The following is a 17,663-nucleotide window of genomic DNA, read 5'->3' on the forward strand; positions in this document are numbered from 1 at the left end:
CACTGTATAAAATTCATTTTGGGTAAAGGCCATGGGAAGTGTTACTGTGGAAACTGCTACTGCAAGGCTGGTTGGCATGGAGATAAATGTGAATTCCAGTGCGATATCACCCCCTGGGAAAGCAAGCGAAGATGCACATCTCCAGATGGCAAAATCTGCAGTAACAGAGGTGTGTCATTCATACATGTTACTACATAATGGGGAGGCAAACAAAGCTTTTAATTGTTAACATTTCTTTTCTCTGTATGTCCTCTAGTGTGGGAGGAAGTTATCTTCTGATCATTTACTTTGATGTAAATCAACATTTACTATACCAACAGTCTTTTCTGTCTTGTGTTTTATTGAGTAGAAAAGAGAAAGATAAGAAAGTTGCTGTCATTCTTTAAGCTTCACTGAATAAACAGTTAACTTAGGGACTGTAATTTATTTGGCAGCCCTCCAGAAATAGCACAGTACAGCTAAAACGCAATTCCTGTAGATACGTCTGTTAAATGTCTCTTGACTAACAGAACCATCTACAGCATGAGCATCTAATTATCCAGAGAGCATTCAGAAAACCCTCTTGTCTTAATTATGAGTAAATGGAAGGCTTGGTTGAAATGCAGATTTGATATGGACTAATTTAACTTCTGTGTGCAATAATAAAAATGTTATATTGAATATAATAGATTTACAAAGTATGTATCCAATAGCCATATGAAATGTACACTGACTTTATGAAGTAAGTTAACAAATATATTAATATTGCTAAACTATAACTTAAAGGTAGTTAATAACTTTTGATATAAAATCAAACAGTTTAAACATAGTTTTAAAATTCCTTGCAAATACTTAATTTTACCTCTGTCATAATGATAAAGAGGGTCATCCTAAACTTTTCATTGCCTATCGATGACATTAAAAAGTGACTATACTTCATTAAAACTAAAAATATCAGATAGGTGGAAAACTTTTTTTCGTTTCTATACATACATTGTAATAGATAATGCTAGTACAGAAACCGTAGCATACCGCCTTTTAGAAACTGACATAGAGGAATAAAATGTGCCACATTTCTTTACATAGAGAAAATAAATAAAAAGACAAGAACTTGGAACAAAATCATGAAGTCCTCTCTTTGTGAGGATTAAATCTTACTATATATCATACGAATTTACCTTATGGTTTCTTTTTATGTATAAGGATGTGTTTTCTGCATAAGTCCTTTTATGCAGTAGGGGTCACAGTTACCATTAATAAGTATATGAAGCTTGAACTGTGTACTGTGGAAAATGACTATTTAGCTGTCAAAAAGAGAAGTGGAAAATGGAGTTGGTTGGGCCGTGGATTAAGGTCACGTTCCTCAGCAGAGTTACGTTGGCTGTGAGAGACGGCGTCCTTCAGAAACATAAGCTAAGCCACCTGCCTCCCACTTCGCTGTGCTGGGAGCGTTCTGACCTGGAGATCTGGCAGAGGCATAATAGGAAGCAGCTTGCCTCAATGAGACTCACCGCTTCTGAGACTCAGGGGTACATGAAGACAGGGCAGAAGTGGGTGCTGAGATGAGTCATTGTTTTTTCTAAAAAGGTATACGCCTGACTACCCTGAAAGCGTTTCTGTGCCATTGCATCCATAGGTAATAGAAAGACGCTGGTCCCTGCACATACCTATCTTGTCTTCCTTTTTCCCCATCTTCAGGGGCCAAAAACCCAATGTCGCAGACATAGCCATTAATAGAACAAATGTCCTCTATTGCCCACCCAGTTTATTGAGTTTCATATTGGACCCCTTTACACATGGCTGAGAAGCTGCTGCTTTTTCACATCTGCGTGCTCCTAGTCCCTGTTCCTCTTGACCAAACTCATTTATCCTCTTATGAAAGCAATGCATATTCATTTTTAAAAATCTAGATAACAAAGTAGAGTACACAGAAAAATAGGAAAATGACCCGTGAACCTAACATCCAGGTGTAACCTCCTTTTACATATTGTCACATGAACTTTCAGTCCGTATTTATTTGTTAAAATTCACTTGTGTGGCTGCCCTAACCCTGTATTTCCTTCTTATTAAAGAAAAATATCGAATCATACTGTACATGCTGATTTGTAATTTTACACTTTTATTTATTTCGTAATATATGTTATTTATCTCTCCATATTTATGGAGCAAAAACCTAACTATTACTCAGTGATTGCCAGCTAGTCCATATGTGTGTACCATTACTGCGCCAATTCCCCATTGATCAATATTTCAGTCACTAGTGGTTTTCCAAAAATATAAATACAACTATCTTTTATATTTCTGAACATATACTCGTGTGTACTTTTTACTTCTATTGGGTACATTAATTAAAGCGAGCTATACGTCTAAATAATAACACAGCTATAAAAAGTGCATATTGTAAAATCCCTACCCAGAAAGTTGTACCATTTTGTACGTTCTGTTCAGGGCCAGAAAGTACCCATTGTCCCACACCTTTACCAAGTCTGCATCCAAGCAATATTTTCCACCTCTGACAATCTGACATCTGAAATCATTGCCAATCATGATTATTTTGAAACTCTCCCACTGCTACCCGCTTAGTAGTGGTCGATTGAGTGATAAACATTTTTCATCTTTATCTATCATTATTTCTGTATGAAATTTCCTATTCTTTGGTTTTGTCTATTTCACTTTGGACATATTAATCCTTTCTATATTCAATCCTATGATTTATTTATATGTTTTTGTAAGTATTCTTTGTCTTTTACAGACATATTAACCACTTGTTTCAGCTTTATCAGTCTGTTTTTTTTATAGTGTTTTGTTTCCAACCAAAATTTTCAATTTTTTTTGGAAATTTTCAATTTCCTTTTTTAGTAATTGTGCATTGGGGGTCTTGAATAAAAAGAGTTTAGTTCATATTCTACAGTTTTATTTTGTACATTTAAATCTTTAATCCAACTGGTACTTATTTTGTTGTTAGAGGTAAGAAAAGGATTTAACTTTATGTCTCTATCAAATGATTAGCTGGTTGCCCTAAAGACGGTTACTGATAATCCGCACAGAGTAAATATGATTTACAGATGAGTATTTCCCTCTGCAAATCTGCAAATGACCAAGTTTATATCTCTCAATCTGATCTCCAACATTCTCTATAATCTGGACTAATCTGATCTAGCAAACTTTACTACTTAGTCTTTTTTTAACATGCACCTCAGGGTCCCTATGCCCATCCCTACCCTTCATTGCTTACTCTTTTCTTCTTGACTTTCTCTTAGTTCTGCCTCCAGTGTCTCCTAGAACATTTCCTCTAATCCCTGTATATCCAATCCATCCACTGCTAATTACTCCAACCCTCATTGATCCTCTTTCTCCAAATTCTTAGAGCATTCATGTCTTAGTTTACAAAATAGTCACACATTGTTTTTAGTGTTTGCTAATTTTTCTTTCTAATTAGCTTTCTTTTTGCCAAATAGATTGCAAGCTTCTTGAGGGAAAGGATTATATCTTATATAAATTGTTTTAGTGTTATCTTTGAAGGAAACTAACACAATACTAATGACACATTCTACCAATTCACATAATTATAGAATATATAATAACTTTTGTTTATTAAGGAATCTCTATTACCAATATTAGATGGTGCTTTTCCTTTTTAGAATATTTTTATCTAATATATATATATTTTTTTTCAAATACAAAGTAAGCAGCAGAAAATAATAAGAAATACGTGAAATGCTTTCTTTCATGGTTTTTCTTGACTGGATTCTTATAAAATTCTTCTTCCCACCTAGGGACTTGTGTATGTGGTGAATGTACCTGTCACGATGTTGATCCAACTGGGGACTGGGGAGATATTCATGGGGACACCTGTGAGTGCGATGAAAGGGACTGTAGAGCTGTCTATGACCGATATTCTGATGACTTCTGTTCAGGTAAGGGCTCTTTCAATTCCTATTTTTCTGGAGGGGGAAGTGGGGTTAATGGGCACACAAAAAAATTAGAAAGCATAAATAAGACCTACTGTTTGATAGCACAATAGGGTGACTATAGTCAATAATTTAATTGTACATTTAAAATAATGTAAAGAGTATAATTAGATTGTTTGTAACACTAAGGATAAATGCTTGTGGGGATGGATACCCCGTTCTCCATGGTGTGCTTACTTTACATTGCATGTCCGTATCAAAACACCCCACGTACCCCATAAACACATGCATCCACTGTGTACCCACAAAAATGTAAAAAGTAATGAATAAAAATTAAAAAATACATATTTTCCTGTTTTCAAGATTTCTGATTCTCACAGACCCTGTAAAAGAAACTGAATGTGGGTTCCAAAGCATTTTATATTTGCAGTGCTCCTACTAGTGACTTGGAAAACCTCCAGAGAATCCCCAAAGTTGGCAAAGACTAGAGATGAGAGGGCACCCACTCTTTTCAAGTTAGTCTAATTCCTCACCCAGGAGAATCATTAGCTGTAGATAGCTACTCAGCTACTCAGTTCAACCACAAAAATGTAAAAAGTAATGAATAAAAATAAAAAAATACATATTTTCCTGTTTTTAAGATTTCTGATTCTCACAGACCCTGTAAAAGAATCTGAATGTGCATTCCAAAGCATTTTATATTTGCAGTGCTCCTACTAATGACTTGGAAAACCTCCAGAGAATCCCCGAAGTTGGCAAAGACTAGAGATGAGAGGGCACCCACTCTTTTCAAGTTAGTCTGATTCCTCACCCAGGAGAACCATTGGCTCTAGATAGCTACTCAGTTCAACTCTGAGACTGCAAAACTCTCAGAGCTGTCGACAATGAACAAGATAGTTGCCATCAGGACAGCTGTATTAATGTATTACAAAACAGGATAATACAACGCCCAGGGTTATTTCGTGCATTAACTCTTTGACAGGCTTTAAACTAAAGTTATTCTGCAATGTAGCCTATAATTAAATATCCATTAGTAGTTTCAAAAATCTTTGACTGTAAATACAAGGGGCAGATACTGTCTGTTAGGGACCGAGTGACATCTGGGCTACTGGTGTGGTAGAAGCTAGTAGCAGACAGGAGACAGCCATGATCTTTGACTTCATGGAGCTTGCAGTCTAAATGCAAAGAAATAAAATACGTAAGGCCGGGATATCTAAAAGTACAAAGAAAAAGAAAGCAGTCAGAAATCTATCTGAAAAGGTATCATTTAGCAAAAATGGAGTTATGGATTTTCAGTCCAATTCTATTTGATAATACATAAGGTAGAGACACATATACATCTTGTTAAGCTTGACTGCCTGATTGGTGCATGCAGATGAATAGAAACTCCTCTGGTCTCCTGAAAGTTTGCCAGCAAAGGGAGATAAAAGAACTGCCACATTTAATTATGAGTGTGCAACTTCAAAGCCTTCTCCAGACTGATTGGGGAAAGCCTGCTGCTAAATCTTCCCTTTGTGGAAGGGTTTCCCTCTTCTGATAATGTCTTGTGCTCCAGAGGATTTCCTAAACATTTTGTGAACACTACTCTCTTGAGGGCATTTTTTCTATTATTCATTATACATGCTCATGTTCTTCATTATCGTTGCTGTCAACACAGTGGTAATAAAAGAGCTCATGACTAGTGAGTGGCGCCTATGTTCCAAAGAGATGACGAGAATTGTGGGGAAGAGGGCTCTTGGACATTTTAATTAGGGTGATGTGGCTCTTCACAGTGGTGGTGATGTAGGGCTCGTGCATTGCAGGAGGTTATTGGATCATAATGCATGTGGATTTCATCCAAAAAAAAAAATAGGTTTGCAGGTAAAGAAAGATGAGAGGGGCATTCCAAGCAGAAGGAACAGAGGGATAGAATCTGTGCATGGGACCAGACTCAGTTTGAAATTACCAGAATGCCAAGTAAGGAAGCATGTGGTAAAAGGTAAAGTTGGTTAAGAAACAAGAACTGGGTTTTTTTTTTTTACCTTCCTGCAGACCCAGGTTTTATTTTAAAGGCAATGAGGAGCTAATGATGGTTTTAGGCAGTAGAGTGCTATCGTTATCAGATTTCTAGTCTGAGTGTCTAGGAAAATGTTGGTGCCATTTACTGAAATGGGGAATATGGAAGGAAGCTGTCAAGTTTGTTTCTAGACATCTCCAGCATAGAGGACAAAGGGTAAGCCAAAGTTTATATATTTTTTTCCTAGCCTGTTGAATATGTGAGTCAGGGTCAGGGCTAAACCAAGAGAATTTCAAGTTGTAAGCATAGAGTTGGTAGTTGAAACTATGCTGGCATTCAGGAAATGCCATTTGACAATGTAATTTTTTTTTTTTTTTTTTTTGACGGAGTCTCACTCTGTCGCCCAGGCTGGAGTGCAGTGGCGCTATCTCAGCTCACTGCAAGCTCCGCCTCCCGGGTTCCCGCCATTCTCCTGCCTCAGCCTCCCGAGTAGCTTGGACTACAGGCGCCCGCCACCACGCCCAGCTATTTTTTTGTATTTTTAGTAGAGATGGGGTTTCACCATGTTAGCCAGGATGGTCTCAATTTCCTGACCTCATAATCAGCCCGCCTCAGCCTCTCAAAGTGCTGGGATTATAGGCATGAGCCACCGCGCCAGGCCACAGTGTCATTTTGAGATTACCTTTCAGATAAATGTGAATTGACACAATTTTAAAATAAGGGAGGCATATAAAAGGCTATATGTTAAAATTGTAAGTGTGTGACTTGCTGATTTGGATCCCCTTTTTCCCATGAGTATTCACTTTCTTGTGAAATCCATAATTCTAATGTTGATCCTGATTTTGGACTGGGTTGAAAAATTCAAACTAACTGCATTACAGTGATAATTCAGGGCCCTATGAGCCAGTGCATCTCACTGTGAGGGAGTGGGGTCATAGGGTGCAGATGGGTGATGACTCCTGAATTGACACTTTAATCCTTGTGTAAGCTTGTGTGCAATTCCTGCAGTGAGTCATTTAGTCTTGGAGTGCTTACTCTAGGCTGAGCAGGTGAAGTGTCATTAAGGAGGCTGCCCTGGAATCTAATATTCCACCTCACCCTATCCCCTCCAATCCCTCTTCCCTGTTTTCTTTTTTCTCACATTTTCCTTTCTTCCATACCCTATGAGACTCCACCCAGTGGGTGTGGACAGGTAGGGGTAGGAAGAGGTGATGGCACAATTGACTGTAGTTTGGACAAGAAGACATCAATCTATTATTGTGATTTTATGATCCACTGGTTGAAGTGAATTGAATGTGGCCAGCTTTCCACAGCTTGGCTCCCACACTGAGAATGAGGAATTGAGGAAAGAAGAAAAAACTCATATTTACAGATACCCTACTCTATTGGACCGTTACTGAGTTCTTTATTTACACACTAACTCAGACAGGGAGGCATTACTGTCTATAGTTTAGCAGAGGAGAAAATACATTCAGAGAAATTAAGTAACCTGATAAAGTTCATACTGCCATTAAAGTGTCATCTGGAAACACATATAGCCTGACTACTCATGTAACTTAATCTCCAGGTGATGCAAATACAATTTTCCAATTTTACTTTATTTTTCTGAGGAAGAACTGTCCTCTGGGTACTCAGATTTTTTTAAAAAAAAAATGAAACTAAGCTTCTCTGAACATCATTATGATCTGTAGCAGACATCAGTCTCTGGAGTATTTTATCATTCTTACAGAATCTGTAGAATTCTATATGCTGTATGGTATTACACTTAGAGAATTATTAGTCTTTAAATTTTTCCTAATTACCAGTCTAAGTTGCAGTGTAAGAAGAGTGCCATATAGTTGATTATTGAGTATGTTAATACCTTTGTGTTATGAGACAGAAGTAACCCAATGACATCAATATTCTCTAGTCATTCATGCAAGACTAGAATATAATAAGGCTGGGATGAAATGAAGTTTTATTTTTAGCTCCTATTCTTGCCATCCTGAGAGTATTGGTCTTAGTTAAGTCCAAGGAAATCTGTGGAAGGATTAGTTTAAGTTAGCTCTTTTAATTGACATTCTCATTTCATTCATTCATTCCCATTCTTTCCATTTATCTATTCAGTAATGCATTTAAATGTAAATATTTTATGCCTAACACATCATGAATATAGGGGACAAAAGTATGTTGAAACATGGTCCCTGCATCCACCAAATAAATACATTTTATTTATTTACTTTTAATCCGATCTGTTGTTCATCATCCACAAAATACCTGTGTTTTTGTATGTTCATTCACCCATACACCAACATGACTGTTTTACTACACACATACACGCACCCCTCAAAGATAATACTGTTGACCCAATTTGAGTGTGACTGAAATGATCAGGGCATGAACGGGCATCCTGATGTGTCCCGACTGTCCTCTTTGTTACACCCAATTTACTTTCTGATTCTAATATAACTGCTTTATTCCTAGTGGCTGCTTACCACTCAGGTCTATTTCCCCAAATCCCATAACTGGAAAAATACACTGCAATGTGACCTTAAACTTTATCGTTCAGCTTCCCCTGCCTAAGAAAATTATGAAAATATAAGGAAAGTTTTGGCTTAGGGTTATATTAGTTTGGAAAATGGAATTTTTTGATAGAACTGTATTATGTGGTGAAATTTGTCCCTGTGAATTGCCAAAGCGTTAAGAAAAGAAACTAAAGGAAACGATTAAGTATATTCAGACTGCATTTTCTTGAAAGGAAAAATTAATATATTGAATTTTAAAAAATAGCAAGCATTAAGTCATTCCCCAAGGCTTTTCCCTATTGATGGTCTTCATGTTACTTTGGAAGCATGTTAACAGACTTGTTAACATCAGATTCAAATTCATGGGCATTTTTTGATCCTTTAAAAAGAAAGAAATATCCTCTAAAACAGAGAAGTGTTTGTCTGGAATAGATGCAACTGCACTTGTCCTGAAACGCCTGCATCTGTTTCTGAAGTTTGGATAGCGTAACTCCAAAGAACGCAATAGTTACAAATTAACAAGAAAAGGTTTGGTTAACACGTTTTCCTATAATGGCCTGAGAGCCTTAATAACTCCTGCCTTCCCAGCATGGTCTTCGGGCCACTTGGTGGCTGCTTTTGCTGCACATCTTCCTTTTCATATGGGTATTTTGGGTTGCAGTCATTTTTATGGTAGGTACATTATACCAACACCAAGCACTGTGTTGTTCTTCCTTTGGGGTGTGTGTGTGTGTGTGCTTGCATGTGTATATACAAACAGAGAGGTCTTTAGGTAGCATTTCTCTTATTTGAATTCTTCTGATGTTCCATATCAGGGACAAACAGCACCATTCTGAATCTGTCATCTCTATTTCGTGATCTTCTGCCTACACAGTTTAAAGGAATACTGGTTAGAAGTAATGAAACTAAAACCTGCAGGCTTAACATACACATAAATTTGACAAACTAGCATGGAAGCATCGCATTTCAGACCCGTGTGGCAAATTTATCTTCTTTTAGTTCTTTCATTTGAAAGGTAAAGCAATTTGAGATAAGGCCCAGAAGAGATAGCGGCACATCTAGATGAAGGACACAAGTCTCCTGATTTCTTCTTTTATGACCTTTTCACTATCTGTCTATTAAAAAAACAAAACAAAAAAACAAAAACCTGATGTAATGTTCTGGCGGTCTAAAGGGTTTTCATGCTAAGTAGATATCATTATTTTTAAACTCTTCTATATAGCAAAACCCAACATTTTCATCTTCTTGACTTTACCAAATGATTCCTTCTTTGGCATAACTTTTAAAATTGGAATTGAGAAACTGGTAACTTCACAAGAAAAGTTGCAATTTTGTTTTATAATTTTCTGTCTTATCTGAAAAGCCCAATACTTGCCTGAGAATCTGGTACCAATACCTGACATTTCTAAGTGATTTTTAAACTCTACCAATTAAATATCATGAAGGATATTGTAGGACATACACAGTTTCACTTAAAGTGATATCTCTAATATTCTAAAATATATTTTGAAAGCACATGACTACTTGAAATATGTAGGATATAATTTTTATTACTGAAAAAGCAAAAGTTATGTTTATGTTTTAACTTGTCAATTAATCTATAATAAACATTTAAATTAGGCAATACTATTGTCAATACTATTTTTTATTATAGTAGGCTGGAATTATAGAAACTTTATCCATGCACTTTTAGGCTTGCTTCTTCTATAATATACAGTGAGATATCTTATTTAGAAAATTCTACTTTCCCCAAACTATAAAACCAGTTCTCTCCCCAAACAATAAAACCATCAAACACTTTCTATGCCACTATTTTGTCACTTAAACTGGTTACCATACATTCACTGACTTTCAGGAGATTCATTCTTTATGGATGGCTTACGTATGTCACTCATATTTAAATACCTCTTCTTTCCTCAGCTTGAACTTGTTCAATTGATACCAAATCCTAGTGGTAAAGCATAGAAGACATATCAGTGGATGATTTGAGGAGGAACATTGGCCATCTTGAACTAAAGAATATTCTCCCACTTTGATACTTTCCTGTTTAGGGCTAAGGTCTTTTATCCTTCAGCCAATCACAGCAATGACACAATCTCTTAAATTCATTCCAGTGTGCAGGCAATTGGCTGCAGGTGTGTTATTGAGAAGGCTATTAAGGAGTCATCACACACATGTCAAAGTAAGGATATAAATATATTCTTCCAAGCTTTGCTATAGTTGGCAGTGCCTGGAGGTGAAGCATGCAGTTAGAAGCATGATCCTGGAGAATGTTCATGATGCTGCATTAAGTACACAGGAAAAGAGGTGTGAGAGCTTATAGGCTCTATTTTCCCCTCGTATTTGTAGAAGAGCATCAGAAATAGCAATGGGATATAAAAATAAGGCTGCAATAATAGAATTATGTAAGGGGAAAAAGGTTTAGAGAATTAAAAACTGACCAAGAAAAATAAAATGATAAGAAAACAGAACGTGCATAGGAGAGAATAAAAGTGAAACACTGACAGTGATTTCTTCCTGCAGGTCTAGAGTATCTGAACTTAAAAAAAAGTATTAAGGCTTCCGCAACTAATCTGACTTTTGTTACTTATTGGATGGGATTCTAACTTTAAAAATCTCTTTTGAGTTACTTCTGTCTTTAGGATTTGTTTTATTCTGACCTCATTTTTTTTATGATATCAACATGTGAATGGACTTCAGATAGAGAATAATGGTTGCTTTTGAACATGGATTCCAACTATGCAACTTAAGAACATTCTCCCTTCAGTCATGGGTCTTCCTCTGTACCTTTGCCCCCTCCTGTCCACTGAGGGAATCCTCCTGTGGGGGAATCACTGCCTGTGAATTCAGGTGGAGTGTAGTGGCAGGGACATTCTGTTGGGTAGTTAGGGATTTCCTGGGGTCTGCATCTGCTAGATGTATTGTTCTAACCTTCACAACCATTAAACTTTCAAGAGTAGAGAAACTTTTTCTCCCTCTTCAATCTGGTTTTCAATGTTATTGTTAAAGTGTCAACAAGCAATGTTATTGTTCCAGTGTCAGCAAGTCTCTCACAAATGTCAGCATGTTCTGTACTTTGCCCAGTTTCCTCACAACAGAGCTGTCTCTGAAATAAAACCACTTGTCTTCAAGAATTCCAAAGCCATTGGCTCCTATGAAACAACAGAATTGACTGCATTTTAAATGTTAAAGATATATGTGTTAAAATCATTATTTATATATGCATTTCCAATGCAGATCTGTTTGCAATGTTTGTCCCTAACCTTACTTGAGGGCTGAAAATAAAGAAAGATAGGAACTTCTTTGTTTTTGTTTGTTTGTTTTTGTTTTGAGATGGAGTTTCCTTGTGTCACCCAGGCTGGAGTGCTGTGGCACAGTTTCAGCTCACTACAACCTCCGCCTCCTGGGTTCAAGCAATTCTCCTGCCTAGCTTCCTAAGTAGCTGGAACTACAGGCATGTGCCACCACGCCCAGCTAATTTTTGTATTTTTAGTAGGGATGGGGTTTCACCATGTTGGCCAGGCTGGTATTGAACTCCTGACCTCAGGTTATCCACCCACCTCGGCCTTCCAAAGTGCTAGGATTATGGGCTTGAGTCACCATGCCCAATGGGAACTTCTTAAACTGAGGTGAATGAATGGCAAAAGCCATAGAACCCAACAACATATGAAATATAATTGTTATTAAGCATAAACTGTTACAAAAATTCCCATAATGTAAGGTCTAAATAATCATATTTGTATGTCATGTATGTTTATTAATAATAACAATTTTCCTTCCAACTGAGGTCTAGAGTAGATAATTATTGCAACAATTTGTCAAATAGACTCTGTTACATACAGATGATCAACAAATGAACATCTGAATTGAACTGAATTTGGGGTTAAATAAGAGATTTAAATTCAGTGATCCCTAATGTCTCATTCCACTTTGAGTTATGATTTTGTGATTTTTTTAAAAAATAAAAATTAGTTAAATAAATGGTGAAAAGCTTCTACATATGTGTATTGTCCAGTTTCTTCAAATTCAGAAGATGGAACCACAAACCTCAAGGAATATTAGTAAAAGGGTCTAGTCTTCACTGGAGGCCAATTTTCATATTGGATGATATACATTAATATCAGATGCTAAAGACAGTCTGCATTTTCATCCATTAACATTTATATGTACTTTTAAAGAGTGTAATTCCACTTTTAAAATTCTTCATGCATTTTTGCAGCAATTATAGAAATCTACTTTGTTCTGCATCTGCAGCGATGAGTAGCTTCATGTTTATTAGGAATTACAGAATGCTCATTAAAACTCTGCTTTCCTCTACCTGCGTATATGTGGGATCTGATGAATACAAGTAATAGTAGCTCCCTTTTATGTAGCATTTAAACTATTAATATACTTCCCAATAAATGTGGGTTGATAATATATTTTCTTCCTTTTTAAAATGAGGAAACTGAAACTCGGAGGTGGTCATTTGACCAGCCCCACTTTGTAGGAAGCAGAACCAGGATTTGAAACCATTATTTTATTGATAATGTAGGTCGATTTTTGCTAAACCATACCACTGTTTCTCACAATTCTTTGCAAACTGTATATTCATGTGTCAAAAAATTTAATGTCTTTTCTGACCTCTTTTGTATACACTAGGCTAATCTTCAAGGATTGTAAACTCCATGTAGGTTACCGGTTTTACTCTAAGGATCTCTAGCCTAAACATGTAGTATTTGCTTAAAAGTGTGTGAAAATAAAGTATGGAGACTCCATAAGATAACATTTTGCTTTAGTGAAGTAACCAACATAGAAATTAAGAAAACAATCTCATCTGCGGTTGGGTCAAAAATAATATACTTAGGAATAAAATTAACCAAGGATGTGAAAGATTATTGCACCAAAAAATATGAAACATTGATGAGAGAAATTGAAGATACAAATAAATGGAAAGATATCTCATGTTCATGGATCAGAAAAATAAATATTGTCAAAATGTTCACACTCCCTAAGGTGATCTACAGATTCATTACAATTTCTGTGAAAAGTCCAATGACTGACACCCAACTGATTTTCAACAAAAGTGCTAAGAATACATATTGGAGAAAAGATAATATTTTTGATAAATGTGCTGGGGAAATTGGATATCCATATGCAGAAGAATGAGACTAAACCACTACTTCTCATGATATACAAAAATCAACTGAAAATGCATTAAAGTCTTAAATGTAAAACCCAAAGCTACAAAATTACTAGAAGAAAACATAGGATAGTACTTTACTGTGGGCAAGAATTTTTAAAATAAGCCCTCAAAAGCATAAGCAACAAAAACAAAAATAAATAGAATGACATCAAACTGACAAGCTTTTGATCAAAAAAGGAAATAACGAAAAGAATGACAAATAGACCTACATAATGGGAGAAAATAGTTGCAAACTATGTATCTGACAAAGGATTCATATCACGAATACATTGGGAACTTAACAGCAAGAAAACATCCCAAGTAAAAATAGGCAAAATACATTAATAAATATTTCTCAAAAGAAGACAGTCAGATGTCCAACAGGTATATGAAGATATGACCAAGATCACTAATTGCCAGGGAAATGCAATCAACAACACAGATACTCTTCACTCCAGTTAGAATCGGTTTTATTATAGAATTATAATAAAAAAAGACAAAACAGATGTTGGCAAGGAGGTAGTGAAGAGAACACTGACAGACTGTTGGTGAAAATGTAAATTAGTACAAACAGTATAGAAAACTGTATGGAGGTTCCTCAAAAAATTAAAAATAGAACTATAATATGCATATGATTCCATAATTTCACTACTAGATATATATCCAAAAGAAGCAAAATCAATATGTCAAAGATTTATCTGTACTACTTTATTTATTGCAGCGCTATTTACAGTAGTCAAGATATGGAATCACAAGTGGCCATTAACAGATGAATAGATAAAAAAGTGTGGTATATATACAGAACGGATAATTCTACCATAAAAAAAAGAAGTCCTGTCATTTGCAACAATATGAATGCAACTGGAGGTCGTCATGTTAGGTGAAATAAGACACAGAAAGACCTTATTTCAAAAACTAAAAAATTGGAATCTAAAAATAACATTGGGATCATAGAAGCAGAGAGTTTAAAATTTGGTTACCAGAGATGGCAGGAAGAGGATGGGAGGATGGGGAAAGGTTGGTCTGTGGTCCAAGTTACAATCAGATAGTGGGAATAAGTTCAACTTCTATTACACAGTAGGGTGAGGACAGTTAACAGTAAGACATGGCATATTATAATTAGAAAATAATTAGGGAAGCTTTTGAATGCCCTTACCACAAATGATAGATGCATAAGGTGATGGTCATGTGAAATACCCTAATTTGATCATAATACAACCTATATATGTATCAAAACATGTAATTCTACCCCATAAATATGTACATATAATAATTTTTAAACTCTCGTGGCATTTTTCATAGTAATAACAAAAAAACTTAAAATTCACATGGAACCACAATATACCCCAAATGACTAAAGCAATCTTCAGCAAGAACAAAGCTGAAGGCACTATAGCTCTTGATTTCAAATTATATTACAAAACTATAGTAATTAAAACAGTATGGTACTAACATAGGAACGGATACATAGACTAATGGAACAGAATAGACAGCATAGAAATAAACCCATACATTTATAGCCAATTGACTTTAGACAAAGATGACAAGAACACAGAATAGGGAAAAGACAGTTTATTTGATAAATGGTATTGGGACAACTGGATGTCCACATGCAGAAGAAAGAAATTAGTCTTATCTCATACTGTGTATAAAAATCAACTCAAAATGGATTAACGACTTATATGTAAAACCTGAAATTTTAAAACTACTCGAAGAAACGTAGGAGAAAAGCTCCATGCCGCTGGTCTTGGCAATGATTTTTCTGGATGTAACACCAGAACACAGATGACAAAAGCAAAAAGAAATGAGTGGGACTGCACTGAACTAAAAGATTTCTACAGCAGCAAAGGAAACAACAAAAATGAAAAGGCAACTTCTGGAATGAGAGAAAATATTTGCAAACCATATATCCAATAAGGGGTTAATATTCAAAATATATGAGTTCTAGTCCATTTTTGCATTGCTACAAAGAAATACCTGAGGCTGGGTAATTTATAAAGAAAATAAATTTATTTTGGGCCAGGCACATGGTGGCTCATGCATGTAATCCCAGCACTTTGGGAGGCCGAGGTGGGCAAATCAGTTGAGGAAAGGAGTTGTAGACAAGTTTGGCCAACATGGTAAAACCCCGTCTCTACTAAAAGTACAAAAGCTAGCCAGGCATGTTGACACACACCTATAGTCCTAGCTACTGGGAAGGGTAAGACATGAGAATCACTTGAACCTGGGAGATGGAGGTTGCAGTGAGTCAAGGTCATGCCACTGCACTCTAGCCTGGGCAATAGAGTGAGACTCTGTCTCAAAAAAATAAATAGTAACCAAAACCAAAAAACCAAAAACAGGTCTATTTTGGCTCACGTTTCTGCAGCCTGTACAGGAAGCATGGCACCAACTTTTGTTCCTGGTGAGGTCTCAGGAAGCTTCTAATCATGGCTGAAAGTGGAGGCAGAGCTGGTGCATCACATGGCGAGAGAGATGAAGACAGAGCTAACAAAAGAGAGGAGGTGGGACGCTCTTTTAAACAACCAGATCTCATGTTAATTACCAGAGCAAGAACTCCCTCATCACCAAAAGGACAACATTTAGCCATTCATGAGGGATCTGCTCCCATAGTCCAAACACCTCCCACCAGACCCTATCTCCAGTATTGGGGAATACATTTCCACGTGAGGTTTGGAGAGGACAAACGTTGAAACTGTATCTAACTCATACAACTCAATAGCAAAAAAGTCAAATAACCAGATTTTAAAAAATGGGCAAATGACTGGAATAGACATATTTCCAAAGAAGATATGCAAATGGCCAGTGGGTATATGAAAAAGTGCTTAACATCACTAATGAGGGAAATGCAAATCAAAACCACAATGATACATGACATCACACTTGTTAGGGTGGCTGTTATCAAATAGTCAAAAGATAAATGTTGGCAGGGATGTGGAGAAAAGGAAAACTTCCATGTTGTTGGTGAGGATGTAAATTGATACAGCCATTATGGACGATATTATGAAGTTTCCTTAAAAAATCAAAGAATTATACGATCTAGGAATTTCTGGATATATGTACAAAGGAAGTGAAATCATTGTCTTGAAGAGCTGTCTGCACTCCATGGTCACTGGAGCATTATTCCTAATAACCAAGATATGAAAACAACGCAAGTGTCTGTTATAAGATGAGTGGGTAAAGAAAACGTGAGATATCTATAGATATATATGTAACATGATTTGATATGCATATGCATAATATGCATATATTTACATATATCTGTATATCTATATATCTATATATATATATATACACACACACACATATACCCAGTGGAATAGTATTCGTCCCTCAAGAAGGAAATCCTTTCATTTGCCACAACATGGATGAACCTGGAGGACTTTCTGTTAAGTAAAATAACCAGACGTAGACATATTCACAATCTCACGTATGTGTGGAATCTAAAAATGTCGAACTCTTAGAGTAGAAGGGTGGTTACCCAGGGCTGAGGGGTAGGAGAAATGGGAAGACTTTGCATACAAACTTTCGAAGTTATAAGATGAATACATTCTGGAGATCTAATGTACAGCATGGTTACTAGAGTTGGTAATACTGTCTACTTGCAATGTATGAGGAGAGTAGATCTTAGATATTCTCACTGCACATAGACACACACACAAAGGTAACTGTGTGAGGTGATGGATATGTTTATTATCTTGGTTGTGGTAATCATTTCACAATGCATATGCATATCTAAATATCATATTACACACTTTAAGTATCTACAATTTTTTTGGTCATTTATACCTCAATAAATCTGGGGGAAAAAAGAGCGATCTCTTCTGAATTCTAGATTTCATGCTTTTTGTCAGTTTGTGACCCCCAATTTGAGTGTGGTTGTGAGACCTTAATAAATAGCAATACATTAAATTGTTTATTTAAAAAAATCCTATTCTGAATAATATTCCATTCTTTGGATGTACCACAGTTTATTTATCCATAGAGGAATTTTAGATGCATATTACCAACTGAAAAAAAACCTGAAAGGACTACATATACTGTATAACTCCAGCTATATAACATTGAGGAAAAGGCAAAATTATGGAGGACAGTAAAAAGATCAGGTT

General features: G+C 36.0%; 1 protein-coding gene across 2 annotated transcripts in view; it reads left to right on the forward strand.

The window, feature by feature from the left end:
• The window catches only part of ITGBL1 (integrin subunit beta like 1), a 248,587-nt gene that overhangs the window by 124,043 nt on the left and 106,881 nt on the right, over positions 1-17,663 (forward strand). For both annotated transcript variants that reach the window (XM_073014478.1, XM_007960812.3), the window contains exons 5-6: positions 29-169; positions 3,756-3,896. In XM_073014478.1, the coding sequence (XP_072870579.1) occupies positions 29-169; positions 3,756-3,896 (282 nt within the window). The remainder of the gene's footprint in view (positions 1-28; positions 170-3,755; positions 3,897-17,663) is intronic.

This window comes from Chlorocebus sabaeus, chromosome 3 (assembly GCF_047675955.1).
Source record: "Chlorocebus sabaeus isolate Y175 chromosome 3, mChlSab1.0.hap1, whole genome shotgun sequence".
Lineage (NCBI taxonomy): Eukaryota > Metazoa > Chordata > Mammalia > Primates > Cercopithecidae > Chlorocebus > Chlorocebus sabaeus.